Raw genomic sequence first — 26,301 nt, 5'->3', positions numbered from 1 at the left:
ACCACCCTCGTTCAGTAAAGCGCGGTATTGTGAAGTGTCTGTACGACCGGGCTAAACATCTCATCACCAAACCATCAGTAATCGCTGGAGAGAAGAAACATCTGTCATCTGTACTTGTTTCTAACGGATATCCCTCCTCTTTTGTACAGAAGATCACAAAGGCACGAACAACCCCAAGAAGACAGCCTGTCGCGGAATTTAAATCCACCGCCGTTTTACCTTATGTCCAAGGAGTTTCGGAGTCTCTCCGCCGCTGCCTAGAACAACAAGGCATTCGCACCGTCTTTAAGTCTGACACGACACTTCGGTCACACTTAGTGCGACCAAAGGACACCGTCAACCCGGCTAAACAAGATGGTGTAGTCTACAGGATTCCCTGTGAGTGCGGCAAAGTCTACATCGGGGAAATAGGGAGATCTATGCAGGAGAGGATCAAAGAACACGACAGGGATATACGACTCGCCCGAACCCAGACCTCCGCCGTTTCTGAACACACCCACGAGACCGGCCACTATCCTATCTGGAATGAGGTCAAGTTTATTGATCGAGATCCTCACTGGTACACACGTAGGGTCAAGGAAGCTATTCACATAAGACTTCACCCTAACAACATCAACAGGGATAGTGGAATTGAAATTCCTGAAGCATGGATACCCACGATCAAGAAACACAGCAACAGGAGAACGGTACAACAGCGGACCACTGAGGGAACAGCTACTCGCCGGAATAATGGAACAATAGGAGGATCGAAATGCACCAATCACAGCCGACCTTTGTGATATAAATGATACCGTGCAATCAGTCGACCCTATCGCCTGAAGAAGACTAGCAGTAAGCAGTCGAAACGTCGCGATCTACATCTCAAGTGACTACATCGTGAGACAAACGATAATACACTTTATTATTGCATCTACCACGATGAATAACAACAACCTTTTCCTCGACATTATCTGATACTGTTTAAACCAAAATCCACCCCTAAATCTTCTTTTAAAAGCTACAATTAAAAGCACTCCGCTGAACCTGCAAACAGCAAAGGAAAGCAGTGAAGGAACTCCCAGTGTGCATTTCGCTTCCACAGGGGGATAAATTGTGCATGACATAAGGGCACGGACATAAGCGCAACAAACTATGCGAAATCACTATCCAAAGGAATGCATACATGCCAGCATAAAGCGATGACGTCACACAATACGTCATCACTTAAAAATGTATAGTTTCATAATTGTTCTATCACTAGGCATACTTAAAGGCTCGTCTGTGTTTCTCCCTTATGAAAGAGAGGTCATGAACACTAACCTTCAACAGATGGTGAAAAGATGATGAGATGCTGATAAAGAAACTCTCCATATTTCACCAGAGAAAGGCTTGAATCGTCAGCAGAGCGGAACACCAGATCAAATCCCCTTTCTGACACAAGAAAACAATAAAGCTAAGTTTGAGCCAATCAGCAGGCCTCGTATTATCTTCTTAGGCAAGACACTTCAGTGTCACAGGGCCTCTGCCATTTGATTTAGTGTTAGCGGGGGGGGGGGGGGGGAGGGAAGAGGGACTTCTATTATTAATATTATAGATTTAAAACATGGGTTAAAGCTCGATCAAATTCCACAAAACTCTGCTTTTGTACTACATGTACATATTGAGCCAGGATCAGTTTATATAAACTGTTTTAAATATAGCCAAATTAGTACAATCTATTAATAAAATTCAATGGACTTCACGACAACATTGTTTAAACAAAGCAATAACCTTATTGATCGTTTTCTTGTAACAACGGTCACACCATCGGACTTGGTTGCGTTATTTTGTTCTTGATTTTTCAAAAGAAAAATTATATTTATAACTTAAGGCCGTTGTTTCTTTGGCTGGGCGAGTAGTAGCAGTAGATTTTACTACCAATTCTCAGTTTGTAAAAGAAATTACGCAAGATGCATGGATCGTGTATACCACAACAAGATCAATGGTAATAAAAGTTTGAAAAATGATACATTTTTAAAGAGTTTCTTGGAACTAATTTCCCCCTTCCGTGCTTGCTGACTGAAGACTTACAGCTATTGTTTCTAGACCAAACCTGCTACTTTGTTAGTTTATTCCTACCTTTGAGAGAGTTAAAAAAGATGGAATGCGTTTCCTTCGTGTTGGCATTATCGACAAGGACGAGAGTTTTTCCGCCTGCTTCAGTCAGCTGAAAGAGAGCGAGAAAAACAGTGAAAGTGGAGATGAACAACCAAAGACAACACGTGTCCTTCGATAGTGCCATGATGGGAGAAATAAGGGAAGGTGTGGAGAGTAGCCTCGTTTTGATGTGAGAGGGCTTACTAGTTCCCAGTTCCCAGAAGGCATCTCGCCAACGTCATCCCCAGGGTCTTCTCCCCTTTTCAAAATAGCTGGCGTACGCATGGAGGTATATCTAATATATAGATTTAACCAAGCCTAAAAGCGGAGCTCCTCAGTTATTTATTAGGACGCTGTAATTAATTAAAATTATCATACATTGCAGTCACCATCTGTCTTCTCATTGGCTAAAAAAAAACCTACAATTAATTCTGGGAAACAGTGTAACCTACAGATTATTCACTAATCTGCTAGCAGATTAGTGAATAATCTGTAGGTTGCGCGCGCCATGCATGATTTCCAAGAGCAATGTCAAGTTCGCGGACAGCGAAGTAAGAACATAGCTTGTCGAAAATAAACTGTGTTCGGTGCGATAATGCGTTTGTCGTTATTTTCTTTAAAACAATTATTAGATTCAGTTTTTGTGACATCCGAAATAATCAAGGTCTCGGTTAGTGTTATCGGCTTCACTTGCCTCGACCTTGATCATTCCGGATATCACAAAAACCTCAACCAACTTGCACGGCATTCGCGTTGGATTACATTGTAATGCAAATAAAAAAAGCTAAGCATTAAACTTAAAGGGCTATTGGGCTGAATTATATGCACCAAATAAATCCACGTGTGAGAAGAAGAGAGAAAGGGTTTTTCTGTATTGAACACATTCCTCGTGTGTGCGGCCCCACGCATGCCATACCGAAAACCGTGGGAAAGAACGCAAAACAAGTAAACGTGCGAGCGTAACTGTGAGCGTGACGTGCAAGCGACGAATGGCGGGATGCCACGAGCCGCTAGCAGCCGTCTTCCGATGTCCGCGCAACTAGCGGCTCGCGGCATCGTTGCTTGCACGTCACGCTCACAGTCATGAGTCACGCTGGCGCTTACTTGTTTTGCGTTCTTCCCCATGGATTTTCGAGGACGAAATAGACCGCTCGCAGTCTAGGTGATGTGATAATGAAAAGGAAAATTGAGCCTTAATTCATGGGCAGATTTCAGGGGAACTTAAGGTGGTATGGTACCCTCAATATGGATCAAAAAGTTTGTTTAAATATGGTGAAGAAAGATCAATTGTGTGCTATTGCACTCAAGAAGAGAAATTAAATTTTTAGAGTTTTACTCCAAATGGTTGCTATGGAAACCAGCCACAGCCTTTTGAAGAGTGTTTTATAGTATTGACGCCAACACTTCCTGCTCTTTTTCAAAACAAGAATTGACTGTCAAATAAGCATATCATGTAAGTTTCTGTTTTGTTCTGTGATATGAACCTAAGTTTTGACAGTTAACTCTTATTTTCAGTGCTTTTTACAGCTTTATTTGGAAATAACCTTTTTTTTTTACCACACCCAGCGGACAAATCATCTCATGTCACGTGACAGACCTTAAAATGTTACGATGTTTTTGGTTTATATCATCACGACACTATTGGTCTTTGATGAGCCCAAGTTTCAGAAATTCTACTTAAAAACCTTGCAAAGTAGAAATGTTGGCGCGAAGTCAGTCGGTACAAAAGTAAACTTTTGAGAAAAATGCACTTTAAGTTTCTTACAAGAAGTATTAAGCATTTAACGAGCCACAAATAGTGGGGGGGGGGAGTGCAGATTGGATCTCGGGGGAGGGGGTACAATGGTTGTTCTATTTTGTAAAAAGTTACCGCAGTTGCGGGAAATATTCCTTGTCATAAGGGAAATGAATGAGCCTGTGATGGCAATTCGAGGCAAAGCTTTTCACAAATAGTTATACCAATCGAGTTGTGCATGTCTTAAAAGTTTTTTCTGAATAGTTTCGTTCATATAAGTTAAAAATAATCTATATTTTTGGTCACGTTCTTATAGTAAACAGTCGTTGCTATGGCCGTTGCCCCGTGAAAAAACTTATACCACTGTGTACTTTCCTTAAATTTCACACTCATCTGGAAGGACATTCGGCAAGATCGTTTCAAAATGTTTCTGACAAGTCCTCAAGGGTCTTAAGTCTTGTATTTCCAAGAAATTGAATTTTTCATGAACATCGCCATATTCTAGGGTACCATACCCCCTTAAGAGGCTTCCCCTTCCCCCTCCCCCACGACTTTTTTCTATCTAGATCTTTTCGAACGTTCGTTACACAAATCGTCCCATGTTGGGAACACAGCGGTCAAACGTCGGGCATGCGCAAATGGGTACATTTTTGGCAGCCGCGCGCCAATTTCCCGCGCAAAAATTTAAAGGAAAACACGGAATACAACCGGTGTCACGCAAAATTTACGAAAAAAAATTGAAAAGTTCATAGAAATCTGTAAAAGGAAAAGAAAGTAGGTAAAAGGAAAACTTAAGACTTTTCAGGTACAAAGTTAATTAAGTTACCGGTATTCTGTTGATTTACCATTTTGTTTTAAGCTTTACCAAAAAAGTTTGTAAGTCTTGAAAACCAGTGTCATGCTACGAGCCGACGACGTAGTATACATTTGTTTGTTTTTATTAATCACACGATGCGTGACGCCGGAAACGGACGACAAGCGGTGTTTAAAAGAAGGAAAAAATGGAGAAGAAAAAGATAATAGCAGTGATTCGGCTTCGCTCAGACGAGCTGGAAAAATCTTGGCAAGGACTAGGAGGATTCCGTCCGGATCCTGGATTTGTCTGAAGCACAGGAACGAGATGAATCGAAATGACAAACGATGTTCATGTCCATCGTCATGGGGGCATAGCTGGCCAAAATACTGATCCCAAACCGCCTGTACCAGGTGTTTGACCAGGTGGGAAAATCTTTTCCAAACTACAAACCTTGGACAAACTGGTGCACTAAATGCAAAGTCGAGGCGGACAAAAAATTCAAGAAGCACGGAAAATACATACCGCGGAAAGGAAAGACCTGCAACAAGCAGAAGGTAGAACAATTTTTAACTCTTATTTCTGTTAGCTCTCGTTGTACAAGCTAAAACACAAACAAATATATAAATAACGAGGACAATGTCATTTATAGGATGCCAATGACCCACGAAAAGAACAAGGTTATGAAAATATTTTGGCCGCCTTAGTTGCCCCATAGCTCGCACATGCGCAGACGTTTGACCGCTGTGTTCATGGGTCGCCCGCTGGGTCGCCCTTCACGTAGCCCTGCGCCTGCACTCAGCGGATTTTCCCCTCTCGAGAGGGTTGTGCCGACAGGTCTCAAAAACCGCTGAGCATGCGCACTCAGTTCCCGCCTTCAAATATTTCAAAATGGCGGACGACGAATAGGATTTCGCCACCTAATTCAGCCTTTCATCAGGCTGCTCATACATTTATTCAAACTTCCATAATCGGTTGAATTACGCCTTCGACGTTTCTAGTTTGCCTTGGCATTGTGTTTAGTGAGATCGGCGGTCATTTTCTACAGAATATTCACCCTTACCTGGTTCCCCCTTGTGTTAACGTTCGCTACTGGTGGAAGAGAAACTGGACTCTGATTTTCTCGTTTGTTAAGACGGCCCAGTGTTTGTTAAGCTTGAGATTTGGACTACGTTATCGTTGTTTCTTCCGCAAGGAAATATCAAAAATTACTTTTTTTTCGTTTCCATGGTTTTGAGAAAACACTTCCCAAAGGCATTATATGGTTGTAAACCGAAAGGAGCAGCTCAGTGAAGCTCTTTAACGATGAATAATGGCTGGATTAATGGCAATCTGACGGCAAGACCTCGTCCGAGCGGATGCAAAAAGTGACTCTGTGAGTAGAGACAAGTTGTTTTCTCATTAGGCGTTCCTTTCGTGTTAAATACCATCAAGATTGTAATTCCCATCATTTAATCAATGCTCTATTGTAGTGTATTGCACGCTTCTCTTTGTTCATGTAAAATAAAATAGGATTTGTTTAGAATATCAAGATGGAGTTGTAGTCTTTCTTCTCAGCGTCACGGTTAGCTGTCGAATTTTTCCCGCCATTTCAAGGTGCATCCACTTTGAAAAATGTAGCTTACCTAACTCAAAACAAGCAACTGGATTTCTCTTAGATCTTGTTGTACTTTTTGTGGAAATCAATAATATGCGCCAAGGGACAACGGGCCCTTCGAGGCGGTAAAGAAAAGGATTACTCGATCAGATCGCTGTTAATGAAATGAATTAGGGGAGGGTATTTTTTCTGTTCTTTCGGCCAAATGAAAATTCACGGAAAAATATTAAACGAGACAACTTGTTGCTTTCCGCAAAGTTCCGCTGGTGACACCTGATCAGGGAGGCTGACTAAAGTACCCCTAACATTACAGTGTTCGAGAGCCTAGACCACAGCGATTTAGCTTTCTTTAAACCCGAGCATTTGCAACAAACACTTAAGCTTAAATTAATTCAAGCAGACGCACAGGAGCGAATAGTTTGCAGCAAACATTATATTTCGCCGAAATAGGTAGGTACATAAGCTTATATTCAAGCTTACTTCTCAGAATTAAAAATAATCGTACACTGTAGTAGGATGCAAGGTTGGTAGCATAAGCACTTCACTGGCTTCTGATCAGGGCATTGTAATGGTTTCTTTTGTTTTTGAAGCAATAAAGAAAAATTATCTTGCACCATACAATACCTGTGTTTACTTTACGGAGCATCCCTAAAAAGGGCTTTCCAGCATCAGTACCAAAAGTTTAACATACAGAAAATGCTCTACTAGTTGACACTACTCAACCTAAAAGACTCAACTTATTGATTTTTAATAAAAACAGAGAGCCAGATTTATAAAGCACTCCTGGGTCAATGTGTGATCCAAGTATTGCTGGAATATAAAACCCAAAAAACAATATTTAGGATTTAAAGTGAAAAAAAAATTACTTCATGAATCTGAATGTCAGAAAAAAATGTATCATTCAATGAAAATGTCTGTAAGAAAAAATACCAATCATTATCAAATTTCGTTTCCCCACAGGTATACAGGTATAGCATCAAAATAATTACATCAGACCTTTTAAATCATTCAGCAGAATGCTAACTTAAATGTCGCCAGATTACAACATGAAAGCATACACAATGTAGTTGAGGAGCTTGAACAAGTCAGTGCAAAGTTACTGGAGAAAACACAAAGTAACTATAACCCTATTTTGACTGGCAAGTTGTGCATCACCAGTCTCCGCCCCAACCATTCCATTCAAGTGAAAAAAAAAATTGTGACCAAACATGTAAATTTAATTTCTTATTTGAAATTGAAAACAGACCAATAAGTCAGTTTTTGCAAAATCCAAAAGAAGCTGCAGTTTGAGAATGGGATCATTATAAACCTTTCCCCCTAGAGTCAACCATCACTCTGTAGTCAAGGCTCATTACAAATTTTAATTATATTTGAGCATGCATCAGTGCTAATAAACAACAAAAGGGCTGAAGTGCCAACCCATGTTTAATGAAGGTATCAAGATAATATTATCCTTGACTGCACTCAACTGTTAATACCGGTAGAAATTAAAGGAGCTCAGTCATGGTATTTTGAGTTATTTTGGCCACATTCAAAATTACCTTTAAATGGTAGGAAACCTGAAAATAACAGTTTAATAAGATAGAAAAACACCAAAGACAATGATAAACCATAAAGGAACAAGGATGGCTAAGGATGGAGCAGATTAACATGGATTACAAACAACGAATTTGAAAAATTGAGGCTAAATTTTTTAATATGTGCAAACCGTGACTGAGCTCCTTTAAAATGTTGTGAATATTTGTAGCAGAACCAGAATTTGGCAAACATGTTCAGCAGTTTCACAGAGCACTGACCAAGCTGAAGCACTATACACAAGGGTGGTAAACACCTCTATGATCTGACTGAAATGGAAGCTTTCTGTGATCAGCATTCTGCTGGACTGTTTGGTCACTTGCAAAATACATGTATCTACAGTAGTTCAGAGACAAAATGTTTACTTTGCATTTTATCAGGGACATCTGGCATAACATCTTTTTGTGTTTGTGTGCCTGCTAGAAAAACTCTCCAATCCAGAGGGCAAATGGCTCAAATCTCAAAATGAAAGGAGCCAGTCACAGTTCACTGATGCGTACATGGTTCTTGGGTTCAGCCGCCACCCACAGCCATTACTTAACTATGAAAAGACCTTGGTCGACAGACAAGAAGACAAGAGTACAAAAACAAAATTTGTTTAATAAGGGAGGCAATAAACGTGAGATCACATGTCGCTAATAATCATCAACTGGAATTAAATTAGTTAGTCTGAGCCAGCAATTTTTTGGTATTTCCACTCTGTGCCCAACTTAGAAAACAGAAAAATTTGTTGTGGATCATAACAAAATTATTGTCCAATCAATGATCGTAGACAGAAGATGAGTCTACTTTGCATTAATACAAGGAGGTAATACCAATAAGAGTTATGATAGAAGTTTCAGTGTTACTGTATACTCCGAGAGCAGAAATGTACAGTGTTTCACCCAAAATTTGCAGAATAGAAAGTTCACGCTCTTCATCCAGGAAGACATTTTTTTGCATGCCAAGCACTATCTGGTCCACAAGTTCCGTAGCAAGTACCACTTGGCATATGTGCACTGCAGTTGTGGATGTACAAAGTCACAACAAAATGGAAGTAGTTGATTTGGGAGATGATATCACTAAGAGTCACCGTAATGTTCACGTGACCATGGAGGGTGGCACAGTCCGCCCTTGGCAAGGGGCTATTGACGTTCAGCATCTCCTTGGTGTTGTATCCGTTGAAAGAGGAAATTATCACTGCCAAAACTTCCTTCAACATCTCCCTCTGCAATTCAAAGAGTTCAACTGGTCAAATGCTGAAAAAAGTTTTAAGGAATGAAAGTAATCTATGTTTGTAAAAAATGCAGTGTGCTTTAAGAATTTAGGAAGACATAGGACATGAAATGGTTTGTGCTGCTAAGGTATGGCACACAATTTTCAGAACCACCTTGAAGTTTTCACAGGGAAAAAGATTGAAATCCTTCACTCTAATTTTAGAAGGTAGCTAGTTTTGTAACTGTGTAGGAAAATCAAATTTTCAAAAGAGGAGGCTTTAGAAGCAATAAATTGCCTCAAAACTGTAACAGAATCATTCAACCTGTGGTAAATTGTTGAAATTAACTCAAGAAAAACTTCAAAAAAAATTGTCAAAATAATTATGGTTAAGAATCTCCTGGTTTTTTTCCGTTTTCAAATTCTTAAGTAATGAAGACATTGCATGGTCAGGTGCTATGGCCACTGGTATGGAATTTTATTGGAAGGTGGAAACATCACAAACATGTATTGTGAAGTGGACATAATATAATGAACTGTTATTTTTGAAAGTTGCACAATGTAAGTTATTAATGACCTTCTTAACTGTATGTATACAGAATTCTGCTTACCAATTTCTTATTCTTGACTTTTACTGTATGAGCTGAGGTGTATGCCAATGACAGCTCAGCTTGAAGAAAACAAAAACAGTGGAGATGAAGACGACGATGAACCAGAAGAAAGCTCAAATAGAGAGTCAGACAATCGAGGGGATGACAAGTTCGATGATCGATTACAGGAAAAAGGTTGATGACATCAAAGCAAGCAAAATTTGCGGAGCGCTTCTGAATTTACATACCCTGGTCCCAGAGATTTTTCTTGATTTTTCTCCGCACGAGAGAGCTACGAGAGAGCCGCGAAGTGGTGAAAACACGAGTCGCGAAGCGGCGAGAAAGAAAAACGAGGTTTTTCTTTCTCGCCGCTTCGCGAAAAGAAAAATGAAGAAAAACCTCTGGGACCAGGGTAGAATTTAAAAGGAAACGAATCCACCAGAGATCCTTCCATTATATACAAATCCCAAACAGAAACCAATGCAAGGATGTAGCAGAATTTCGCGCCGAATTTGCTGTGCTCCTCCAAGCGCAGGCTAACATCGTCGTTGTCGGCAAACATCAACTGCAATCCATTGATTTTATGCTCATCCTCGACAACCCAGTCTTTCTTCATAAATAACCATTGATAAAAGTGCAAGTATACTGACAAACTGGCCAAGGAAAAAGCACCAACTTGTGGTGAAAAGAGCACAATCAAGCGCAGTTCACACAAACTACCGTTCAATGGCCACTCGATCGCGCTTCCAATCCCCGCAGTAAGTCAGCGGTCAACGTTCTACGCACGCGTCTTTAAAAAAAGTCCCCAGCCAATCAGCGGTTTTTGAGACCTGTCGGTTGTGCCTAAATCAGGACGGAGAGGTGAACACGTCAGATTTGACTGACCCTATGATCATGGCCATTATGACGTCATGGCGAAGAGGCGCGCAAATGCACAAAGTTTTCGAAAATGTCGTCGTCGCCTCTCACTGATACAACTGTTTGAGGCGGATTTCTCCAATCATTCCAGCTTCAAATGGTATTGTATTTGGATCTCAAGGAGTCATTATCATTTTTCTTTCTTGAGAGGTAAGCAGATTTTCATTATAACTGACAAATCTTGCTTAAAGTGTATTTCAAGTGTTACTGTCATCGCTCTCCGGTGGAAATATGTGGGGCAAAATTTTGACAATTCGCTCTGTAAAATTGCGTTTTTTACGTGATCGGTAGCTTAAAGAAACGTGTAACTTGGTCACAGAATAGCTTACATGTATAAGGAAACATTGTAATTGAAGATGATTTTGAAGAATCGGCAGTAAAAATGATCAGTTCATTTGAGTAAGAAATATCTGCGATCTCGTACTCGGCACATATCCAGCAACAGGCCCAACAAACAGAAATACTATCCACAATGATGGAAATGAGAACTTTCACAAACAAGAACATAAGCTCAATTTTTCAAATGAGACTTAAAGCCTGCCTACTGCACAGCGGTGGTTAAAATGCAGACTGCAGACTTTTTAAGAATCGAAATATATTGCATTCCCATTTCCTTTATTTAACAAATAAAGAAGCCTAAGCCGTTTATTACACTGTGATAGAAATGTAGAAAACAGGCGAGTGTTTTCTACATTTCTGGAGTGTTCTCAAATGTCTGGAGTGTTTTATCACAGTGTAATACATGGCTTAGGCTTCTTTATTTGCTTTATGATATAGATTTACACACCCAAAACAATAAAACACGCTTTTTCTATGTTATATTTAGCTCTTATTAACCGAGCAGGAAGTCTGTATGGGAGAATCTTGACCAAGGTCGTGAGTACAGACCGAACGCAGTGAGGTCTGTACACACAACAGAGGTCAAGATTCTCCCATACAGACCGACTAAGCTCAGTTAATAAGATGTTCATTATATGGCACAAACAAGAATAATGTAATTCGTTTAATGTAACTGGTTTGTACTAACTATCATTTTTTGCTTGCGAATCGGCGATAAGCTGAATTAATTCTGCTAAAGTTTGCTTGTCCTGTTTACTTTTTTTTCTCATCAGGCTTTATGGCACTTCCATAAATATATATTGTTAGATGAAAACAGTCAATGACTTTGTATTTTAGTTTGCAACTTTCTTACGGCAAAACATTACCTGTCTAGATGGGAAAATCTAGAACGCTTTCAATATCGATTTAAGCTAATCAAACTCGTGAATTCAGTAGTTCCCAGTCCTTGTGAGACAGAGCCGTATAATAAACTCTGATAAAACATGGATTTTTGACCAATCAGAGTGCCCACAGGGTCCTATCTATATTTCAAAGAGATCTAAGTGCTGTTAGCCTGAAATATACAGCTCAGGTTAGCCGGTGTATGGTTAGCTGAATCTCTCTCTCTGGGAATATGATGTTCTTAAAAAGCCTGCAGTCTACATTTTACCCATGGTTTGCAGTCTAGTCTTGTAAGACTTTTCTTTAAACATATTGACATACAAGGTACTCTCTCCTCAGCATAGGCCTCTTTTGTGCTGCTTTGACTGTAGGCTGGTAGTTTGGAGTATGTTCAATTTCCCATAGGGAGCCTCTGTGGAGGAGAGTACAAGATCCCATTTATGTGGTCTTGGGTACTGAAGACAACCCTTTCAGACCCTTCTGAGGCAACTTTATCAAGTGTTTATATGAAATGAAGTTGTCCCTCCTCAATTACTTAGTACATGTAAGCCTTTTTTCATGTTCCAGTGCTCAGTTATCCTTCTTCCTTTGGCTTCCTTTCAGTCATTTGATCACTGTGGGGTTTTGTGAGTTAATTTTGATTTCTTCATACCATGAGTTGCCCCAGGTAGGCCAGTCATAGTATTTTGACGAAAAAAGGTTATCAGGCCTACCAGGGTTACCCTGGTTATGTTGCTAAGGGTGACTTGTGTTTCACTTTCTCAACAAAATGGTGAAAGTTAACTTGGCTAGGGTCAATGGGGTAATGGCTTTCTTGGTTACTTGAGACCAAATAAGGGGCCTCACAGTTGGCTGGAATCATGTATGCTTATATAACAAAACTTGAGTTCCAAACTCTGGTCACCTTGAGTTCCTGTTGCTGGATCTTGTTATGTGTACAAAATTGGCACAGTTGATCAACAACTTAGGAATTTGAAGTTTGATTTATTTTAATTCCAAAACAATATTGTAGCTAAATGTAAGTCAAAAAACATTTGATGATTCCCTCCTTCGTAGAACTCCCACTTCCCACCCTTTCCTCTACTGCCTCCTGCCCCCTATTCTTCTGGGGCTCCCACCCCCCTGCCCCCCCACCCCCAATTTTACTCATGGGTGCACAAATATGCAAACTGAGCATACTATTCAATCTGCTTAATTTTTAGGGTAACTGGGGTTACACTTATTAACTATTTACACTTATTTACACTTGTTATTTAGAAAGCCTCATTTTAGAAGTGACTTTGCGGGATACAGGCTTAATAAACATGAAGGAAATATACTAGAAATTTTGCAATGAGAGTGGCTTTGTGAGTATGTCAGGTCAGTGTCCTTTAAGCAACACGTTTTGGTTAAAGGATTTCTTTAAACCTATTTTGTTTAAAGGTAAACACCATTCACAAAAAAAGACAATAGAAGGACATTTTCGTTACTTTAATTTGTGTTTATTCCATTAACAGATAGTCTTACAATGCTAAGGAACAGTATCTAACTCTTTAAGTTTAACAATCCTCCTGAGGAAATTCCTCTATCCTTACACAGAGTATGTAAGTCACAAAATAATATATTAAATATTGATGTACACAACTTGAGCCCACTGGACATGTCAGAAATGTGTCCTAGTACTGCCTGGCACTCTGTTTCACTTCGAGTGAATGCAAAATAAGTTTTATTAAGGCATTGAAATCAAGTGTCTGATAACCTTCATATAAATGGGAATCCTCAATATTCTAGCCTGCTTTATGACTTAAGCAATAAGAGCAATTATCAAACTATTGTACAAATAAAACTGTGCATGGACTTGACTCCAATTACCTTACACACAAGCTGTCCATCTGTCTGGTAGTATTTTCAAGATCCTACCGGCCAGAGGGACAAGATCACAGAAAACTGAAAATATTTAACTGTAGAGTCATTCTAGTGTGGTATAAAACTAAAGAACAATGTTTCAAACTATTCTAGAAATAAAAATATGCATGCACTTCAATCCAATTACCTTATACACAAACTGTCCCTCTGGCCGGTAGTATTTTCAAGATCCTACCAGCTAGAGGGACAAGATCACAGAAAACTAAAAATATTACTGTAGAGTGATTCTAGTGTAGTGTAAGACTAAAGAGCAATGTATCAAACTATTCTACAAATAAAACTGTGCATGGACTTGAGTCCAATTACCTTATACTCAAGCAGCTGTCCCTCTGGCCGGTAGTATTTTCAAGATCCTATTGGCTAGAGGGACAGGATCACAGAAAACTGAAAATATTACTGTAGAGTGATTCTCGTGTAGTGTAAGACTAAAAAGCAATGTATCAAGCTATTGTACAAATGAAACTGTGCATGCACTTCAGTCCAATTACCTTATACACAAGCAGCTGTCCCTCTGGCCGGTAGTATTTTCAAGATCCTACCGGCTAGAGGGACAAGATCACAGAAAACTGAAAAGATTCAACTGTAGAGTGATTCTAGTCTAGTATAAAACTTAAGAGCAATGTATCAAACTATTGTACAAATTAAACTGTGCATGCACTTCAGTCCAAGTACCTTATACATAAGCTGTCCCTCTGGACGGTAGTATTTCCAAGATCCTACCGGCCAGAGGGACAAGGCAAAGGAAGTTTGAATTCGGGGATCCGCTGAATCAATAAATAAATTCGTCCTGAAGGAACGACGTATTTAAAAACGTTTGTGCCTATTATAAATCAAAGACGTCTACAGTGTAATGTGTTAGCCGGCGTACAAATTTACGGTTTACGAACCAGACGGGAAGAGATCTAAAGAAATATACAGCATTTGCTGAACAACTCACTGCTTTACTCTCTACACATTACTCTTAACTTGTCGGGTGAATAAAAACGTACTTGTCTTGTTGATCAACATAGTTTTACCACTGGCAATTCACATATTATTTATGTGATTGGTATAGTCCGCCATATTGGAATAGCCGACAATTTCCGAAAACTGCTCGACTCGGAAACTCGCTCCTAGTACTCCTCGGTTGTCCTTCTGAGCGGTAGGATTTAGACACAACCGAGAGGGGGCCGACGGAGGCCGACGAACACTGGGAACAAAACATTAATTCGCCGCTCGTGGCAAGTTTATTTTACCCTGCAAAACACGTCGGATTTAACCATTTTGATCAGAGTTTTTAGGTTTCAAGTGATTTTAATTCTTTATTAGGTATCGGAAAAATTAATGCTCAGTTAGAAACATGTCAGATCATAAGCAACGTGTTCACGAAAGGTCTAACAAGATCCGCAACAAAAAAATTCGAAGTTGAACGCCATGAAGTGTTGACACAAGAATAGGTACTTTCTTGAAAAGATTAAGAGGTGAGCCATCTGATATTTTTCATTGTTGATAGTGGTAGGCCTTAGGGTTGATTACAGTTTTACAGTGTAAGTAAACTTATTTTACACTAGATTTTTGATTCGGTCAGTGTAAAACGCAGACTGCGGAGCGCAAACTACAGACTAAAATGCAGACTGACCATTGAGTCCTAACCGAAAACAGGCTAACTGGAGCAATTTTTAGGCTAACCTAAGTGATATCCAGGCTAACTGGAGGGTATTCAGTCTAACCGGAGCGCGACTCAGCTGACCGGAGTGCAGTCTTTCACTGCAATTAGCCTGAATAATCATGTTTAAGATCAGCGCCTGATACTATTATTATAAAAAGATATGTACTTATGAAGTCTGTAGTCTGCAGTCTGCATTTTACTCTCAGTCTGCATTTTACCCCGGTCTGCAGTCCGCAGTCTGCGTTTTACAGTGACGATTTTCAATTTGATTGCCAGCAAAGTGGAAGTGAAATCGGAACATCTTTGTATATTACTAAATTACATAGGCCATCAAAGAATATTCGACCGTACAGGCCCTTTCACAAAATAACCACAGAATCATTTAAATATATAGAACAGCTAAACTGTTGGAATGTTGTAAGCAGTATCATCAGTACAGAGTAAATGATGCAGTGCATAAATTAGTATCTTTAGAACATAAAGGAAAAAGAGTCTACTCCAGTATACAATGTACTTAAATGTTAGGTGTTAAAGTTCAAAATATCATAGGTAATCAAATTTCTGTAGGTCCCATGTTAGAATCTAGTTGTAGTTTACAACAAATTAGGTGGCTATTATGTTAGTTGCAGTAATTTAATGGAATAATTTTGAATAATTAATTTGTTTATTTATTTATGTCCACTTATATTCTGTTTGCAGAATGCTAAAATGGATTCCTTTTATTGGTTCTATTTGACAAGCAAATCTTACAAGAGGCATGCAGGTTGTGGTTTCACTAGAGAGTACAACAGTAACCAGAGTTGTGGGAATATCGTTCCAGATTTGTACTATTCTTGTCAGGAAAAGCTTATACTAAGTATGTGTTGCTTGAATAAAACAATAACAAGGCTTAATCATTCTGTAATCATTGCAGGCTTTGTTAAATTTACTTTCTAGACTGTTCTTCATTTTTGGACTATTTGTATTTTGGCCAATGTACTACAATGTATAGTCCCTAAAAAGGCCAACCACTGTTATAAGATTGTACAATTGAAGTGCATGGTACCTATACAGTTATTGGAGAGCCTTACACTCAAACTCACAAAACCGTGAACACCTAAAATATGTCTGGAATGTTTATTGTGTTATAACCAATCATGAGCGAGATCTACGACCATAGAAACCACAGAAACGGATGAATTTCTATCGGTTATGGAACAAATTTGTTTTGTGACCAGTCTCAAAATCAATCCTCTATTTCTGTTACACAAGAAATTAGATAATTGCTGTTACAGGCTATTTAAACACTAGTGAAGAGGGTTTGGGATATTTTTAACGTGAGAAAACTGTTTTCACAAACCAATGTTCTGGGCCAACACAACTAGCGGCTGTTGAATCACTCAAGCGCAAACGATCCAAATCAGTACTTTCATTATTTCGTTTCATTATAATAATTTTGACAACAACGAAAAGCGACAAGTGATATTGATGAAAATAGAAGTCTTCCATTATATTTTGTAATATGTGAATCAAGTGCAAATTTATTTGTGAAGGAACAGCGGAAAATGTGAGGTGTTTACTGTTTGCCACAACTAATTGCAAAATTAGCAAACCTTTGCATTTATCATGGTCAATCTTTCCAGGGTGTTTAGATCACCAAACCACTGGGCACAAGGGATTGTAATTGTTTGCTAAAATAAACTGAGTTGCTAGTTTAACCAAAGATGACACCAAGGTTAGCAAAACCACCAAAATTTTAAATTTTTATTCATCCCTATTTATAGCTGTGGCAAATTAACCATCGCTTCACTTGAGTAACTGTGCACAAACTAAATACTGGATGTGGTTCTTGATACAAAAGGATAGCAATTATTTAGACTTTCAGTAATATATAAAGACAGAGGGTGTATCTTGGGACAAAGCTAAAACCAAAACTATACATGTATTTATAGTTCCGTGACCTATGCAATACATCCTTGTTCTGTGGTTTGTGTGGTTTGAGATCTCACTTGTGATTGGTTATTACACAATAAACATTCCAGGCATATTTTAGGTGTTCACGGTTTTGTGAGTTTGACTGTAATAAGTATTTCTTTGAAAAATAATGTTTCCTGTGTTTTAAGGATACATTATTGGGAAACTTTGCTTGAACCCCTAACAAGTAAGCTGTTGGTGGTATTTCTGTCTTATGTAGTTTTGACTTACAGGAGTCACAACCAGATAGTACAACATAAAAGATTATCAATTGTTTACTCACATCACTCCTCTCCTCTTGGCAAGGAAGCTTAAAATGCATAGGGCTGTTTGTACTTCAAGCATCAATTTTCAGGGTAGTTAATTTTTCAGACATTCTAAGGTGTCACCCATTATATTTAGGACATTCATATGAAGTGGGAGAAGTCGTATATATCCACCTGTAGATTTGATCATTGACAAAAGAGCATGCATTTTCAATGTAATGGAAATTTCGATCATGTAACAAAACTGTCTCCTGTGCTTGGAGACATTATTACCTCCTTAAGCAGAAAGACAGCATTTTAATTAATCATTACCGGTATATCCTTTGTTTACTCAGTTCCTAAATCTCTACCATATCTCCCCCCAAAATATCAAAAGTTAATAGTATACCCCTGTGTAAAGTCGGAGGTTTTTGTATCTATTGTAACTTGAAGATACAATTAGTGCTCTTCACTTCTGCTGGAATGGTTTGCACCATCTCCCAGAGTATTACTAAGTATAAGCAGGGTGTGGAGAAATGAAAACCAATTTTTTGGGCTATCCTCTCAGTAAGCTGTCACTATGATGTAGTTGCCTAAAAGTCATTCTCACTAGCCCCCCAAGATTTAATCTCTCACAGTACTTCTGTAGTTTGAATTTCCTCAAAGAATTTCCCAAGGAACTGCTAGGCTTTGTGCTATCAGACATGACTTTCTTTGCAAGCTAATAAGTTCAGAAGCTATAAGCTATTTTCTTGAGTCAAACAACTCCTTCATGTACATGTAGGAGGAGTTGAACTTGCTGTTTTCCCTTGGCTTATAAGCCTTACAGGTAATACAGGTACTTAAATAATTAAGCTATTTAGTGAACTTCTAGGTTCTAATTTGTTTGAAATAAAATTAATATTGAGATGTTCATGCTAAAAAAACCATTCAATCTAGGACTCAAATCTTACCCAATCTGACCTCAAGGATAATCTTCATTTGCACGTGACATGATCATTTTCAAAAATCCAAAACTAAAGAGCCACCAGATAAAGTTTTCATCCTCATCAGGCATAAGGCATATGTAAATTCCTGTGAGGGATACCTCGAGACGCCCCTCCCCCTCCCCCAGAGTCTGTACGGACGGCGTTTGCTCGCTCGCTCGCTCATACGCTGACGTCATACCCAAATTTTCTCGGCTTGATGGGTTACCAATTTTATTTACCCATGGTGCTTCGCTGGCGCGCTGAAGCTCCGCTGACAAAATTTAGTACCCAGTAACTGATATCAAATTACCCAAATTGTACATGCATCAACTAAAAGCTGAATGGCAACTAGCCGATTCTACCAATAGTCATTACGCAAACAGGCATCACGCTAAAAGGCATCGCGCTAAAAGGCATCACGCAGAAAGGCATCACGCAGAAAGGCATCACGCAAAAAGGTATCACGCGAAAGGTATTACACTTACTAAAAGGTATCACGCGAAAAGGCATCACGCAAACAGGCATCACGCAAAAAGGCATAACGCTTCTGCTTGTGTCTCTACACGTCATCTCCCTCTCGCACCATACTAAGGGAGAGGTGTAGCTGCAGTAGTGAATTCATGTTAAGGAGGTTCTTGTACTATCGCCAATGTCATACGAAGAACACCCAGCACTTGTCCGCCATTTTGAAAAATACTCGCCGATCTCACCGATCGGAAAGAAATGCGTTTGTTTTCGATTCCATTGCTCACTTGCTGTATTAACTCTCTCAAGGCACGCCTCCTGTACTGAATTAAGACCTCGCAAGGAGGCAAAGACGTAATGTCTCGGTCAAAAACTATTTGAGAAGGCTGTTACCCTACAAGACAAGAGTAAGAAGAGTTAGCCCCGGATTCCACATAATTTTTGTAACGGTGCCTTTCTGGGTGATGCTTTTTCGTGTGATGCCTTTAAGCGTGATGCCTTTTCGCTTGATGCCTTTTTGCGTGATGCCTTTTTGCTTGATGCCTTTTTGCGTGATGCCTTTTTGCGTGATGCCTTTTTGCGTGATGCCTTTTCGCCTGATACCTTTAGGTGTGATGCCTTTTCGCGTGATGCCCTTCAGCGTGGTGCCCTTCAGTGTGACGTCTTTTCGCATGATCTCTTTAAGGAGTTTAAGCGTGATGCCCTTCAACGTGATGCTTTTTCGCGTGATGCCTTTAAGCTCGATGCCTTTTCGAGTGATGCCTTTCAGTGCGATGCCTTTTAGCGCGATACCTGTTTGCGTAATAACTATTTGTAGAATCGGCTAGTTGCCATTCACCTTTGGATTGATGCATGTAAAATTTGGATGATTTGATATCAATTACTGAGTACTGAATTTTGTCATAGATATACCTCCATAGAGTCCATTCTGGTCATGGATTCATCGGTTCCTCTGATGCACCATGATCCAGACAGATCTTGGATCACTGATCCTGATCCGGATCACGCCAAAGAAACGCAGCCTTAATATGAAACGAAGCTGGGAGCCATCTCTTTCAGTCGGTTATTTTGCATATTTTAGAATTTAGGTAAACCCTGGCCTTACGGGTAACTCGTAGTCCCGTGATAAAACAATGATACACGTGTTAGTCGCTGATTGGGTCTTGAAGTCGTGAGAGGTACCATGGAGCGCGCACGCAGACATGACGTGTGCTCGCTTTGTTTGTTCCACTTCGAATGTTGAAAATATTCTTCCCAGACTGAAGCAGGTTCACCGCACATAGCTAGACAAGCAAAACAATGGCATTAAATCAGCCACTCTTAGACTTGTTAACAGCACCTCGAGTGGAGAAAGTTTACATGGATCATGGCACCGGTGCACGCATGAACATCAGTGTGTTTCAAGCTGAAGTGAAGTCAATCCCTGAAGGCGCTTACATGGTCGGCCAAGTGGCTGTTTCTGCGCACACAAACGTTATCCCTCCATCATCTGTGATTCTCGTGTGGCCCTTGGTTCCGAGAGATGGTTTTGGCAATCTGATTATGCCACCGACAGGTTACGAGATGATTTGGAATGACAAGGGTTCGGGTGGCAAACAGGATGGTTCGTTTTGGCGCCCTCAAGCTCCTTACGGCTACATAGCACTGGGTGATGTGGCTTGTAATGGCTACAATCCGCCTTCGACTCAGTTTACATCCAAATACGCCTGCATTCGCGGTGACTTGCTGTCTGAAGGAGCGCTGGATACTGCAGTTGTGTGGACCGATCAAGGCTCGGGTGCTCCAATGAATGTCTCCATCTGGAACGTGAAAGGCAACGGACTGGGTGGATTTTTCAAGGCTCACGCGGGTTACAACAGGCCATCTTCCCAGGCCTTCGTCCTGCCTGCCAAGGTTTCCAAGATGGCCGTGAAACAACCTGCAGAACAATATCACCGTTTTCCCCAAGGTTTCCGTCGCGGACGATAGCTACAATACGAAGCTCGAGACTTTGTGGAAATGTTATGCTTAGAGCAAGAGTGATGCTCGTTTTATTGCTTAATTGCTGACTATGCAGTTATGTTTTAAATAATATCATCTCAGTTTTATTTCTAGGAATATAGATGTTGTTTTCGAGAAATGATTATTGTCTTGTCTGGAGATACCTCAATGCGCGCGCATGGTTTAGCTCAGACTTCCTGTTTTTCTGAGAAAAGGAACCTCGTGAGCGCATATTTTGAAAATTAATAACGCCATGAATCTCTACAATCAAATGATCCAGCTAAGTTTCCTTTTCGGCGAAGACGATAAATACCACCAGAACTGATTGTAGCCCTGCTATAGAACTGAACGGTTATTCGACTTGGTGGACATCCGCGTTATCACTTTCCTCTAGTAACACAACTCATCAGTTACGGAAGTCATCTGAAAAAAAGACATGGCTTCAAGTTTGTTGTTTTTGATCTGTCTTAAACCTCCTAATTCCCATCGCTGTCTTCAGCTAAACCACGACATTGATCTGCTTAAAGTTCGTTTACTGAAATAGTTGGCCCTTAAACGTTTGTTATGCAAAATGTGGACTGAAGTTTATCTGAGTGGGGTCTCGCGATCAATATCAATCTTGTTAGCTCTATATGTATATTAATAAAGATCTATCTCAAAGTGTCAATCAAAAGTTTGTTTTCAGTGACCCAGTTAACCTTTTGAAGCCTTTAGATACGAATAAAGGAAAGAGTCTGTGGAAATATTAGCATAAACTAATCAATGTTTTCAGCGAACTGTTTGGCATGAAATCCGCACCTGGAAGAGAAAAGAAAAGACAAAAAAAAAAACGCTCGAGGAAAGTAACTCGGTTATGATACGAAATACGCCTCTCTTGTATCAGGAACTACTCGGGCTGTGATTGGTCAATTTAGCGGGCCGTATTCTATTCTGATCGATAAGCCTTCCTCAGGGTTGCTGCACTTTTCAACCAGCAGGTATATTTTGCAGGTTGAAACGACTTGTTTGGGTTGAAGTCGAATTAACCCCAGTATAAAGGCTAACCGCAAGCTACCTAAGCTAATTTAGACTAACGAGAGTGCTATTAGGGACTCTAAGCAGGGGGAACGCGGACGGCGACGGGGACGCCGAAACCTGCGAGAAGGCTGGGGAGGGAACGCCGTTGTAGCGGGAATTCACAAACATTACGCAGCACCGTCGAAAATCGCGGTTTCCGCACAGTCAAGCTTAATAACATTATTGATATTTTGTCCTCTGTTTATCAGGATGAACTAGGATGACTTCATTGAAAGAAGTTCGCAATCAACTCTTGATAACTACTCTTGTACGATTTAAATCGCTCTAATGATCTCGACCAAGCTTATGATTCCTTCCCTGATTTTAACTTCGATGATTTGAAGACGACGATTGCCTGTCCGAATTTCGCTTCCACAAACGCAACTTGCCCCTTCTCGCTGAGTTGTACAGTGAAGTAAATGAACTTATTATCAGCAGATGTTTAATCAGACTGGCGCGACAAATCAGTGTGCCGACTGATAAAGATCTAAGTAACTCACTGACCTTACGACTGAAAATGGAAACAGCTACAAAAGTTTTAATGGTGTCTACCCTTTTAAATGTGTTAGAATTTCACCATAATGAGCCATTTGACATTTGAGTACTTCTTGAAAGGAAAAATTTCGATTGAAATTCGTGTAAGTTGTCTTTATTTACATAAGCTTTCAAAAAGATATTTCACGGTACTCACATGTTCGCCGACTGGCTTGAGTTCGCGTCAGATTTCTCGACGTTTCTATAAAATGAAATGTCTCACATAACAAGAGATCTAGAAAACAAGCATTAAAGTTCCTCGAAATTAGTAACACGGGTTATTTAGCGTTGACACGGCAGAGGAAACGAGAACGAAAACTCACGTTTTCAGACAACGCGAAAAGAGCTTCACTCGCGTCGGGCCCGATCCGAACGCAGAACGTCAACCTGTGTCCCGCCAGTTATGCGCAGTGGACCTTTTGGATTTTCCATGATCTTATGGCGTTCCCGTCGCCGTCCGCGTTGTCGTTGCTTAAAGTCCCTATTCAGGCTAACCGGAGAACCGACGTGTTAAGTAGACTCACTAGGACTTAAAAGTCGATTTTTCAACCTACCTGCCCCTTTTCAACATGTTTGGGTGATTTGTCCAGTTGCAGCTTACCAACCGGAGATGTGAAACCGATCTTGTGCTAGACTCAGGTTTCTTTCATAATTTTCGTGAATGCCTCGAGTCTTTTCGAGTGGACAGAAGCAAAACTTTGTTTCTTCCAAAGTTTCGATGGGTGTCAAATTCCTTAGCCTCATTGGAATTGCGCGCATGCGGTGCCATTGACTACCCCCGTGGCGGGGGGAGGCAGTATTGTCCTTAAATCCGCTACTTTTCCCGAATGAAAAATGTAGAAAAAAAAGGAGGGGGGTAGGGGGGCGCAGACCAGAAAAAGTAAACAAAAGATGATTGATAAGCCGAGGTATATAAATTAACCAAGAACGAATACTGTCTTATAAATTGGTCTAAACAGCGAATTTATATCTAGACGAATTATCGGTCTGAGATTCTTTATTCGTCCTAGACAGACTATTATCAACTGTAGGATATTAGTATAAATCTATTAGCGTTCTATCACGAGTGCCGTTCTCTAATTGGCTACACTGCTAACTATCTATTGTGTGATAGACACTGAGTAGCGTAGCAGTGCGCCCTTGTTAACAAAATGACGGCCGCGTTTTCGAAGTGTCTTTGAAGAGGATTTAGATTAAGCTTTGAACGACTAGTAGATTTATACTAAAACAATTAGTCGCTCTCGATTTCTATCGTACGAGAGTCGACTCAACTATCACGCGATAGAAATCTCGAGCTCATAATCTAATTGTTTATTATATGGCGAATAACCAAATTCTCACAAATAAGAACAAAAGAAATATGAGGTAAAGGAAAAGGGAGAATTCACAGTTAACCTTTGGGGGCTAAACGGGAATTAATGAGGACAGCCGGCAACCGAGACGATTTAAAAGAAAGCATTTCTTCATTAGGAACGTATCGTATTTTTCTATTAGCATCTACACTCATTGAATTACAAATATATATTCCATTCAATAAGCCTTAAAGTACTTTTAAGCGTGTACTTTAGCGTAACAATAGATAGAGAGCTTTTCTTTGGGTAACATTAGAGGAAACATCTTTTTGGGTAGTCGAGTTTAGAGATAGCAGAGAAACAATTTGCCATTACAACTAACTGTCCACAGCACTTGCGAATGGTGTACCCTTTCTTACCCGTCTTTCCTAAACATGGAATACACCAAAAAGTATGATACAGATGCTTCTCAATTTTCACATTAAGGTCATTCCACTGAAATAGAACCTGCACTGAGATTTTTGTGAAACTTTGCCTATTGATTGTTTATATTATAGGAACTTAAATTTTGAAACAAAAATGAGGGGTCCCCGTGTTCGTTTAGGAGCAACAGCACCTTGTTTATACCCAATAAATTCTTATAATATCACCATGATTGTAGTCACGATTACTTGCTAAATTCACGTTTCCGACGATTGTTTTTGTTCTTCACTGAGAATTGGTCCATATTTATTTTACACAGAGAAATTTACTACTCAATTCAAAACAACAGAAAAAAATGATAGGTCACCATACTCGTTTGCGAGAAAATGACGATTTACCTCTATGGTGAGGTCCAGCCGCAAAGAAAAAGCCGCCAATTTTAATGCGCGCGGTAATCACGCGTGAAAATATGCGCAGTAGGGATGCGCAATGCAATATTGGGGAATGACCTTAAACGGGGGAGTGAATGTTCCCTCTATTGAAGCGTAACCCTCTACACCCACCCCCAGGCCGAATTATCCGACCTGCAAATAAACACCGAGACATTCCTGTACAATACGAAAGGAATCCGAGCAAAACCTAAACGCAAATCTCACGTTTTTAAGCTGGGACATAAAGCAATCCATCTCCATCCTAGCAATCTTGAGTCATCCTCACTTATAAATGTATTCCTGTCCTTAGTCGAGTACTGTTCTATCAAATTAAACCAACATTGTTGGGCTTTTTATGACCAAGGTATTTTTAGAGGCCTCTGGAAACTCCGCTAAAACAGATGTTTGTGCTCGATATCGCAAACTGTTGGTTTGGTGAGTCGAAGGAACAAGAACCGCTTCAATGAAATCTTCGGAAGAATTTCTAATTATAATTATCCAATCAGGAAACACCACGAACACTACCGAGCACTACCGACAGCTCTTCGACAGCTCAACGCGCTTGACGACAATAAGATTGTGAAATAACATCAGTCGAGATAAGAAGTCTTGTTAATGTAACCGTGCAGTTTGACAAATCTAAGTAATCCAACTGTAAACGATTGCATCCTGGCTTTATGATGGCGAGAATGGAGGTCTTAATATTATTCTTGCACGGAACCCACCCTTATCTTTACTTCTGTTCAACAACATCAACGAAGTGCTATGATACATTGTTAACAGATCTTAACAGACGTCAAATCAAATAGTCAGTTTTCTTGTAGGAGTAAATTAGAGGTGATTTCAGAATACGGAGCCACTTTGGTACAGCTCATTAAACGTGTCAGGATGCGATGAAGAACGATGCATGAAACACTAACTGCTAAAGATTGAATGACTTTGAACATGCCCGTCAATTACGCGAGAATCTTTTGCATTCTTTTAGCTGGCGCACACTCTGCGCGGTCCAATCTTTTCAAAAACGAAGAATTCTGGAAGGCCATATGATTCAACAGTGGCAACCCAGCTTGGCTTGAACAAACAAATTCACTGTTTCATGACGAAACTGTTCCCATCGTGAATTACCTAACGGATATAAATCATGCAAATAGCGGACGGCTTTTTTACCCTGAAGATGACATAAGTGTAATGTCGAAAACGTTAATCCTTTTAGCCTTTTAAACAAATGAGGCTTTAAAAAATTTTGTCATTAACAACAACAAGGACACTTGTTATATATAGCTAGAATTTTCTTCTCCGACAGCGCATGCTGTCATTGGCTATTGGCTACCTTGAGGTCACATGAAATCTAACAATAACACTGTTTCCCGTCAAAAGTGTCTACGCGGGCAATATTGCAAGATCTATGACATCAGAAAGTAACAATACACTGTTACCCCCTCTGTTACACGTGAAATTAAATTTTCTATGTCTTCGTTGTGCTATATAACAAGTCAATTAATAATTGGTCCTTAAGGAAACCAGTTAACTTTGTCTCTCAAGAATCTCAGTGTTTCCTGAGGCGGAGAAAATAACACTAACTGTTCTCCTCAGGACTAATCATGAAGTCTCAAATGTAGCATTTTCCTTAAACTGAGGATGTTGAAAACTGACTTGAATTTGC

At 39.9% G+C, this 26,301-nt stretch overlaps 2 protein-coding genes across 2 annotated transcripts; one reads left to right on the top strand and one right to left on the bottom strand.

The window, feature by feature from the left end:
• Positions 1-1,226: 1,226 nt before the first annotated feature.
• LOC145481802 (dolichyl-diphosphooligosaccharide--protein glycosyltransferase 48 kDa subunit-like) lies at positions 1,227-2,387 on the bottom strand. The gene is made up of 2 exons (XM_081460341.1): positions 2,098-2,387; positions 1,227-1,410 (listed from the first exon to the last, which is right to left on the bottom strand). Exons 1-2 carry the CDS (start codon positions 2,258-2,260, stop codon positions 1,295-1,297), a joined length of 279 nt encoding a protein of 92 aa, XP_081316467.1. The 5' UTR covers positions 2,261-2,387; the 3' UTR covers positions 1,227-1,294.
• Positions 2,388-12,791: 10,404 nt separating this feature from the next.
• Positions 12,792-26,291, top strand: LOC145481800 (uncharacterized). The gene is made up of 2 exons (XM_081460339.1): positions 12,792-15,103; positions 15,991-26,291. The coding sequence occupies exon 2, from the start codon at positions 20,222-20,224 to the stop codon at positions 20,888-20,890; it is 669 nt and encodes a 222-aa protein (XP_081316465.1). The 5' UTR covers positions 12,792-15,103; positions 15,991-20,221; the 3' UTR covers positions 20,891-26,291.
• Positions 26,292-26,301: the final 10 nt, after the last annotated feature.

Source organism: Orbicella franksi, chromosome 3 (genome assembly GCF_964199315.1).
Source record: "Orbicella franksi chromosome 3, jaOrbFran1.1, whole genome shotgun sequence".
Classification (NCBI taxonomy): Eukaryota; Metazoa; Cnidaria; class Anthozoa; order Scleractinia; family Merulinidae; genus Orbicella; species Orbicella franksi.
The sequence above is the reverse complement of the archived record's forward strand: the minus strand, read 5'-3'. Positions and strand labels throughout refer to the sequence as shown.

What these genes read in the sequence shown, in the direction of transcription:
- LOC145481802 (XM_081460341.1), bottom strand. Translation starts at nt 2,260, where the DNA reads ATGGCACTATCGAAGGACACGTGTTGTCTTTGGTTGTTCATCTCCACT. An exon ending in CTTTTTTAACTCTCTCAAAG is followed by an intron (nt 1,411 to 2,097) that starts GTAGGAATAAAC and finishes TTCTTGTGTCAG; the next exon opens with AAAGGGGATTTGATCTGGTG.
- LOC145481800 (XM_081460339.1), top strand. Translation starts at nt 20,222, where the DNA reads ATGGCATTAAATCAGCCACTCTTAGACTTGTTAACAGCACCTCGAGTG.